Source organism: Neophocaena asiaeorientalis, unplaced genomic scaffold (assembly GCF_003031525.2).
Source record: "Neophocaena asiaeorientalis asiaeorientalis breed wild unplaced genomic scaffold, Neophocaena_asiaeorientalis_V1.1 scaffold130, whole genome shotgun sequence".
NCBI classification, from domain to species: Eukaryota; Metazoa; Chordata; class Mammalia; order Artiodactyla; family Phocoenidae; genus Neophocaena; species Neophocaena asiaeorientalis.
The window spans coordinates 5,320,026-5,329,951 of NW_020173397.1; the positions used below are offsets into that span (position 1 = coordinate 5,320,026).

Sequence of the window (9,926 nt, forward strand, 5' to 3'; positions counted from 1 at the left end):
AACTCTTCCTTCATAGCAGTCCTTGGTACATCTTTATACTAACTAGAACAGCACAGATGCAATGTCTTTCTGTCATTTTAATTTAGCAAAAGCCCAGGGATTTGTTTGGATATAATATATCCTGAACCAAATAGTATGGTGAGGGAGGGTGGAATATGCCAATTGGCTGATCATGAGGTTATACCAATCTCATTCAAACTACAAAGACTGATAGGAAAGATTGGCTTCCCAATAAAAATCAAATATTCTTTATCAGAGGAAGCAGAAATGGATTGAGGGTTGACAAAAACACCAGATGTCCTCTTAGAACATTTCCTTGTTATATGCTCCCTACTATGTTTTTCAAATAGCAAGTTGTACTTTCTCTATTGCAATTGTTGACTTACTTGCTTGTTTCCATTTTTAGGCTGAAGAGGACAGGAACCATGGCCCTCTTATTGGTGAAGGTCAATATCTAGCTCAGTGCCCGGCACATCTAAGGTACTAAAACTATCTGTTGAATTGAATGGAATTGCTTTATTTAATTAATTTGATAAATATCTACAAACCATATGCTAGGCAATGGAGAAACAGCAGAGAATAAAACAGGTGGAAATCTCTGCTCTCCTGAAATTTACTTTCAAATAGGACATAGTTCGAAACTTTCAAATGTTACTAGAGTTTCATCTCTAAAATTCTATGATAATAACATAACATAGGGTCAATCGTACAGGGATACACCAGAACAATTATTCCTCAGAGGAAATTATATGACTAAACCGTTTCTACTTGATGATAATCCAAATAGGACCAATGCATTGGATCTAATTCATTCATTCGTTCATTCAACAAGTATTTACGGAATCCCTACCAAGTGCCAGGAAGATAGAGTCCCAGCTCTCCTGGAACTTAAAGGTTAGTGAGGAAAAAACACGTTGCATTAGTTTCCTATGGCTTCTCTAAAAATTACAACTTGGTGGCTTAGAAAAACAGGCATTTATTTTCTCACAGTTCTGGAAGTCCCAAGTCCAAAATGGGTTTCACAGGGTGGAAACCAATGTATCCACAGGGCCATACTCCCTCCAAAAGAGAAAACATCTGTTTCCTTGCCTTTTCCAGCTTCTAGAGCTTCATTTCTCTCATTTCTTGGCTTATGGTCCCTTCCTATGTACTTAAGGTCAGCAGCATAGCATCTTCAAATCTCTCTCTCCTCTTTTATCACATTGCCTTCTTCTCTGTGACAAATCCCCCTTTGCCACCTTCTTACAAGGGTGTTTGTGATTTCCCACTCAGTTATTCCAGGATAAACTATCCATCTCAATATCTTTAACTTAGTCACATCTGCAAAATCCATTTTGCTACTTAATGTAAAAGTCACAAGATCCAGACATTAGGTCCTAGATATCCTTGGGGGCAGTTATTTAGCCTACCACATACATTAATGAAATAATTAAAAAGTATATAATTAGTGGGCTTCCCTGGTGGTGCAGTGGTTGAGAGTCTGCCTGCCGATGCAGGGGACACGGGTTTGTGCCCCAGTCCGGGAGGATCCCACATGCCGCGGAGCAATCATGTTTCTTAATTAAATGGTTTTCTCATAATATTTTAAAAATATTAAAATGGAACAATAGAACTTTTAAATACCCATAACTTCAAAAATGTTCCAGAACTATAAAGTGTGTCTTGGTAGATTATGGTTCATGGTAAAAGCCTAAAGGCCAATGTTCATAGTAAAGGAGTTAGATGAAGTAAAGTTAATTTAAAAAAAAAAAAAAAGAAGAACAGGAGAAGAGATTGGGGGCAAAATTTTAAATTTTAATTTAGAGTGTGGAGAGATTTAAAATGTCAACCTTTTGAAAAGACTGTAACCGTAAAAATAGGAAGGAAAAAGCACATAATTGTGAAAGATTTGCTGGCCTTTCAGAATGAATCAAAGGCAAGTTTTAGAAAAACAAAGAAGATATTACATATACACATAGAAAGAGTAGTATATCATTAGAGAATCTAATTTTCTAAACTAGCATAATATCTGCAAGTAGGGAGACACCATGAAATCTCTAAAAAAACCAAGCAGATTTAAAGCAATACTCTCTTGTGTATATCATTATCAGCATCCTTACCTCTGGGGCAATGTTTAGCTCAGATTATCTTATTTAAATAGCTATGGCTTACAAAAAAAGATCCAATCTGTTCTTTCACAAGAAAATTGTACACCAAGGATATATGATTATTTTTCCCTTTAGGATAAAGCAAAAAGACATGTTGAATCACATACGGTTTCAATAAATAAAAGTTAACAGAAGAACTGGAGGATTTTTCAGATCTGATATGTGCTCTGAAAATAATAATTTATTTTTTAACCATAAAAGTTCTTCTAGAGATACTGTGTTGATTCAATATAGATATTTAAAGGGCAAAATGTTAATGTTAAATTTTGACGGGAAGCTGAAACTTGAGGGTAGAAATATAATTTTTATTCACATATGTATAATTTGGGGGCACCTTGATGCAGCTTTTTTTTTTATCTATTACAAAAAAAATATTGTTATTTAACTCTGATTCTTTGTTACAGAGAGTTAGAAGTGACATGAATCAAAATAATGTTATAACTTTGAATAAACATGATATGGCTGTAGCACTTCTAGCCACTAGATTCTCTAGTAGTAAAAATACTTTTATTTAAATGGTTATCTGATTCTAATAGTTGTTTTCTGCATATTTTAGCCTTCTCATAGCTTTTAAGATTAGAAATCTTTCCACTTCTTAGAGTTGTCATTAAATATTTGTCTCTTACAATTACTGTGTTTCTGGCTTGTAAGTTACTATGTTTGTTCCTGTGTTTCTCCCAATATATTAGGGCTTTGTCATGAACATTGGAAACTTCAATAGTATCCACTACGGCAGTTGATGGGAAGCAGTATGTTGTAATAGAAGAGCTGCTCTGGCAATCAAATGACCCGGACAACATCCATGCTCTGTGGCAACTCACATAGGTAAGCTTGAAAATTCAGAACACAATTCTGTGTTCTTAATAGACTATGGTTGATTATGTACAAATACAGCTACTAGTATCTCCTTTACTGTTTCCATGCCCCTTTACAGTGTAACTTTGTGGCTTTTCTATCAAGAGATGCAGTATATTTTCATATCTCTTGAATTTGGACTGATTGTGTGACTTGGAATTGTTAAAAGAATGCAGCAGAAATGACATTGTGTCAGTTAACAAGCCTTGACATTAAAAAAACTTGCATACTTCTGATTTCTCTTGGAACTCTGAGCAGGCACTATGTGAAGGAGGCCAGACTCACAAAGGATGAAAGAACCCTTGGCCCAGGGCAGAGACAGCCCAGTGGTCTCAGCTGAGAATATCCTAGACTAGCCAGATCCCAGATGACCCAGTAGCTAACCACAGATGTAAAGTACTCAGGCAAAATCAAAAGAATAGCTCAGTTGATCCCATTTAAAATTGCCAACCTACAGACTTAACTAAATACATGGTAATTTGTTATTTTAATCCATTCAGATGTGGGATGGTTTATTACATGGCAAAAGCTAACTGATACACAGACTTAATATATTTTAGTTGAGTGAAAGGATATATCATTGAAATGGAAAGAAAACTATTTCTAAAGTTATTCTACTTCTGATGTGAAATTCTATATTACGTTTTCTTCTATACCAGTACAGCTTTTTTTTTATCCATACCAAATTCTAAATTTGAGGGGAAATATACATTTCTATTTTAGTTTTTAAAGACCACTCTAAAGGAAATAAAAAAGAAATATTCTTCATTGTTTATTGATAAGAAAATTACTTAATCACATTTTTTACTATAAAAATTTCATGTGACAATTTATAATTGAAATAATCTTAGTTCTGTTTAAAAATGGCACTTGATTTATTTTTAAGGATTAAACTCTCTATATTAGCCATAGAGATTACCTTCAAATTTTTATCATTTTAGTCATTTAACTAACATAAGTATTTTGTATTTGAAAATTGCTTCCCCTGCAGAAAAAAATAAAATGCCAATAGATTATCAAACAAAACTCATAATAATAGAACACTTTACCTGCATAAATATTTATGAGTGTCAGCAGAATTACCAATTTCCAAAGCAACCTCATTTCCACTTTCTGAGGTCAAAATTTCTCCCATACAATCAGCCGGAAAGAAAATGTCTATCTTCCAGTCTGAAAGAAAAATAAAATTGTCATGAAATGACAAATATACAAACATGCATATTGTAAAGTATGTATGAATTGTTGCATATTCATTCAAGTTGATATTAAAATATTAACCTAAATAAAGCAACCTAAAGGTCTACTTTATATATATATGTGTGTAGTTTGTAAATTTCCATAATTTCAGTTCATATTTCCATAATTTCAATTCATACCTTAGAAATACATGTCATTTGCTGTAGTAGTTTATGGGCTGGAGTACAATTCAATTGAATGTATTCTATGTGGATTAAAACTTTCATGAGTATAATTTTATTTTATTTTATTTATTTATTTATTTATTTTTTAACATCTTTATTGGGGTATAATTGCTTTACATGAGTATAATTTTATATTTGGTTCTTTTTGAAAAATGTTAGAGAGGTTTAAAAACATGTTAAATTAACTCCCACAATTCTGTTGGTGACTTTTATTTTTGATTTTACACCATTAGGAATAAGGTAAAATATTACTCTATCTTATATATATTAACAGTGATTTTATACATTTCATGGATATTTAAGTGTTTTTTTAATCAGTATTATTCTCAATATATTGAGAATATATTCATTGGGAAACATTATTTTCCTATTGTTACTAGAACTAAAATTAATATTGTGGTATAAAATTTCTCCTGGAACTCAATTTCTGGTAGTATTATCTTTCAAGTGTGAGACATACATTTCCTTTGTGATCACATCACAATTTTCTCTAATTTATTTTGACATTTAAGCTTTCCAGTGATAAATGAAATCAAGATAAAGTGTTTGTTCAGCCTTTACTCCAAAAGTGAAATCTAGTAAGCAGCTCATAAAGCTCATAATCTCAAAAAAGTATAGAATAAACTCACATAGGTCACATTTGATAAAATTATTTTATATCAAATGATAGGACCCTTTGGAAACTTTTAACTTAGTGTAAATGTATTGTCTTGCAACTTCAAATATCGCTTGGAAGCATGTGGATTTTAAGTGTAAGTCTAGTAAAAAAAAATTTCTTTTTGATCATTTCCTGATATATTTTTAAATTGTAAAAATCTTTAATTTCTTTCTGTTACTAGTTACTTCAACTTAAACCCCAAAAAGTGACCATATTCAACTTTAAGTCTTTATAAAATCCAAGTTAAATGCTTTCAAATTTAATCTAAGAATAAAAATCAAAAAGAAAATAAACAATATTCAGGTCAATATGCTATGCTGATTTGACAACATCCTACCAGAAATTCTGTCATATCTTACATCGTCTTTGCATTCTCTTTGACACCACAGGTTCTAAGCTCTAACCCCCTATATTTAAGTGAAATTATCCACTATATCCATTCATTAATTTATATTTTTTCAAGAAATATTTATTTATTTATATTTATTCTCTGCCAGACATTAGGTACTTTGGTGTTAGTAGTGAATCTAAAACCCTTCATTTCTACCCTTGAGGTCTTGCCATCTTTTAAGAGATACAGACTTCTAAGAAAAACAGCAAAATCAAACACACACACACACACACACACACGCAAACACTGATAAATAGTTAGGTGTGGTAAATATGGTAATACTTTGAAGAAAACAAGTGCAATCTATGAGGTGTGGTTCAAGTAGTATTTTTGAACGGAGGCTTGAAAAATGAGTATGCTTTAGCCAGGCAAAGAGTACATGTACATGAGGTAGGGAGCATAGGAGAGCAGGGATTAAGATAGGTAAGATGTAGAAGGAGACTACTAGCTGTCTAAGCAAAAGGGAGAGAGTGTGACAAGGTCCTGAAGCAGGCCTGAGTTTGCATTTGCAAAGACCTGACAAAGATCCAGTTTGCTATTCAGAAGGACAGTGACATAAGACAAGGTTGGAGAAGGACAAAGAGGTTAAACTGTGGGCCATGTTGACGAGTATGGATGTTGTACTTCCACATTATAATGAGGATTTTTAAGCAGGACAGACTGAATTTAATATACATTGTACAAACATTACTGGCTGATGTGGAGAATGGAAGGGGTGGAGTACAAAGTAAAAACTTATAATTACCAATTTATCTGATGGGCATTCATTATTTTTTCCGACCAAACAATTCTTCCCCCTTCTTCTGATAAAAGCTCTGTGGTTTTTTGTTTTTGTCTTTGTTTTTTTAGGAACCATCTCCCTACACACCCTCAGTCCATATAATGAGAGTGAGATTTCTTTCACCTCCTAGCTCCAGGGATGAGGATGTGACCAGGGCTATGTCAATCAGGAATTAATTCCCCTGGCTACAATGTTTTGTAAAAGGATGGGCATGTAGCCTAAGCCAAACCAGTGACAACAAAGCCAAGACATTTGTCAATAATATTAAGACAGTTAAGTTGTTAAGATATTATCTGTTGATCCAATGTAATTCAAAATTTTGCAAGTCCTGTCTTGACCCAATTTTGAAAGCATGGCTAAAAACTCTCAATTCCCCTTAGCAGATAGTTTCCTGAGTCCCCACCCCAACTTCTTCCCTTATCAGGCCCTGACACTTCTGGGTTATAATGCACACAAAGCAATTTCCAGAGGCCTCCAGTTACCTAACAACCAGGAATGGCCCTTCTTCCTAGGGCTGACAGAATTATTCAAAATACTCAATCTCAAGGATGCCCTCGAAACTTAGCTAACACTACCTCACTTGCCATACATTAGCTGCTCTTATCCTGTCCATACATACTTGTCATACATAAGTCCCAGCTTGCTATTATCCTGTCCCTGGGTATACTTCTCTGAATACCCCTTCTCTCATTTGGATCTGTAGGAAACAAGAGTTTTGCTTCATATATCCCAGTTTCACATATCTGAGTGTTATTATGTTGTGTTCCTCCATCTAAAGAACCTGTAGTCATAGCTGATATCATGACATTATGAAATGCCATGCTTAAAATCTGGAATTCCCAGATGTGAATGAATAAGACAAAATCTTTGCCCGATCCAGTTTGGGTTGTAATTTTTTTGGTCTCTTGCAAACAAAATCATCTGACTAGTGTATTCATTTTTCAGCCTGAATTTATATAAAGTTTTTCTTAAAGACTCCAGTGCAAACTGACATGATATATACCCCTTGAGCCTTGTATTTATCAAAGACTCCATTATATTGCCAGCATTTTTGTACATTATCTTGAAGATAAAACTGTATGTAATGCTTGCTCCTAATACATGGTATGGTATGTAATGTAGAGCTCATAGGTATTCAGTAAGTAAGTGTCTGGTTTGTATTTGACAACCAACCAATCTAGTATTATCAAGAAAAAGACTAAACTGGGAATCTAGAGACTTTGCTTCTACTACTTTCTTTCTCTTAACCAGCTTATTAATATTGGGTATTTCATTTATAGTCACAATGATTGTCAGCTTCCTCCTATGAAAAAGGAAGGGTTTGACCTAGAGATCACCCTTAAATTTCTTCCAGCTCTGATAATCTAAGATTGTTTGATTCAATCAGGTATCTAACTTCATAACACATATTTCCCTTTATCATCTGATTGCTTATCAACATCCTCTAATGAGGGCCAAGTCCAAGAGATATTTTATTTTGCAATGCTCTATAAAGACAGCCTAGATAGCTAATATTTATGCATCAGTTGCCATTCGAAAAAGTTCCATTTGTAAAAGTTTAAATTGCCTGAGGAAGGAGAATACACTGGCTCAATGAGAACAATCTAGATAAGAAGAGTCTGGTTATTTACTCACAGGAAAAAGGGATAGAAATATTCAGTAGCTAAAATTTATGCTGGGCACTGACACGCAAAATAGCCACAGGAATTATTTCTAGGTTCCTAGAATCCTAAAGATTGCTTGAGGCAAAATAAAAGAGGCCAGTATACAAACTTAACTTAAAAGAACTTCCCGAAGCTCTAAAAAAGTTTCAAAAATGCATCACCAGCACTTTGTTTTAGATGAGGTTTATAAACCATGCAATCTTTAAATATCATTTTGGCCTGAAGAAGTGGGTGTCTTGGTTCATAACCCAGCTGCTGAGGTTATTGTTCTATTATTACTGGACAAGCTTGTCCCCTCCAGACCATATGTGTTTCTTTTTCCTCTCATGGAATTTCTCAGTGCAAAAGTAACAATTTCAAACACTTCAACACAAGAGTATGTGTAGGTACACAATCTCTTTCTTGTAATCCCCACCCCCAATTTTTTTTAAATCTCTGAAAGTTGAAATACCCTTGTAAGTTGAGTGGCAACATTAATTTGGTGGTAAAATCTGTACCAAATTAATGTGAGGTTGTTTAGTCTGTTTCATCTAACTTAGCATGAATATTTAGGTTTTGCTGTTGAACAGAAAGTGTTGGTTGATAATAGAGCTGTTCAGCCCACCGAAGGTATTGTCTAAATACGTGTAAATTTGAACATTGCCTTTCTAAAGACCAAAGTAGGGATCAGCAAACTGAAGTCTTTTGATCAAATTCAGTCTCCTGCCTGTTTTTGTAAGTAAAGTTTCACTGGAACCCAGCATACCTATTTATTTATGTACTGTCTATGGTTGCTTTTGTGCTACAAACGCAGAGTTGAATAGTTGTGCCAGAGACCATATGGCCCTCAAAACAGAAAATATTTACTATCTGGCCCTTTATAACCTTAGGACTTTTGGAAGTTCTGTTGCTGATCTCTGGTCTAGTATATTCTAAAGTCAAAAGACATTTGGCTGTGAAGATTTCAGGTAAAGGAATGTGGAACTCTATTTCTCTAACCCCCTGTATACATACTCAGCAAGAATTGCACATGTTTAGCAGAAAAAATAAATGGGTCTTGATTTTGAAGTAGCTTCGGACTGTATCGTACCTTAATAGGGTATCTTCTTACCACGTGTCCCCAGTCAGCATCTGACCCCCCAGATGGCACAAGAGAGAAGAGTTTAGAGATGATTGCTGTGTCTGTGAGTTTGTACCTAAGACTGATTGTTCTTAACCCACACAACACAAACGTTTCCTTCATTTGGTTCAGAATAACCCATTTTTTTTTTCAAATAGAAAGCCATCACTCAATCTATTTCTTGGCCATAAAACCATTCGTCAGTCTATGAATGTGCTACAAATGCTTGTAAACCAGGAATGATTAGGAAGTTAAGTATTGGCTCGACTTTAGGTAATAGAGTAATTCTGGGAGGTTGTCGCCATGTTAAATTGTGGTGGGCCTAGCAGACATGGGAGACGATGAGTGATACCAAAAGAGAGATGGAATGCATCTCTGCTGTTTAGCTTTTACAAAAGTACCTTCCAACTTCTCTTTGCACTGAGAACTAGCAACATTTGCTTAAACACAACGGTGGGTGGATGTGCACGTACAGCTTTGTTAACAAGGCTTTGAAAGGGGCTCATGAAGGATTCTACTTGGTACTCAATAACTACACTTACAAGCCACAGAGAATGCCTAAGATAACCTAACACATCACATTGAATGACAGAAGAAAAACATGGGGAGCTATTCTTGTCTGTCTCAACTTGATGCTCTTTAATATCTGTAGATACATCTATGTGATACCAATTTGGGTGACAGACAACTTTGTTAATCGGTACATACAGTGTATAAAAATCCTCAGGTAGGGCTTCCCTGGTGGCGCAGTGGTTGAGAGTCCGCCTGCTGATGCAGGGGACGTGGGTTCGTGCCCCGGTCCGGGAGGATCCCGCATGCTGCGGAGCGGCTGGGCCCGTGAGCCATGGCCGCTGAGCCTGTGCGTCCGGAGCCTGTGCTCCGCAGCGGGAGGGGCCATAGCAGTGAGAGG

General features: G+C 35.1%; 1 protein-coding gene across 1 annotated transcript in view; it reads right to left on the minus strand.

Annotated features, from left to right (window-relative positions):
* CNTN6 (contactin 6) overlaps positions 1–9,926 on the minus strand; it is a 289,356-nt gene that overhangs the window by 227,165 nt on the left and 52,265 nt on the right. The window contains exon 5 of the mRNA XM_024747063.1: positions 4,052–4,172. Coding sequence (XP_024602831.1) covers positions 4,052–4,106 — 55 coding nt within the window. The 5' untranslated portion in view covers positions 4,107–4,172. The remainder of the gene's footprint in view (positions 1–4,051; positions 4,173–9,926) is intronic.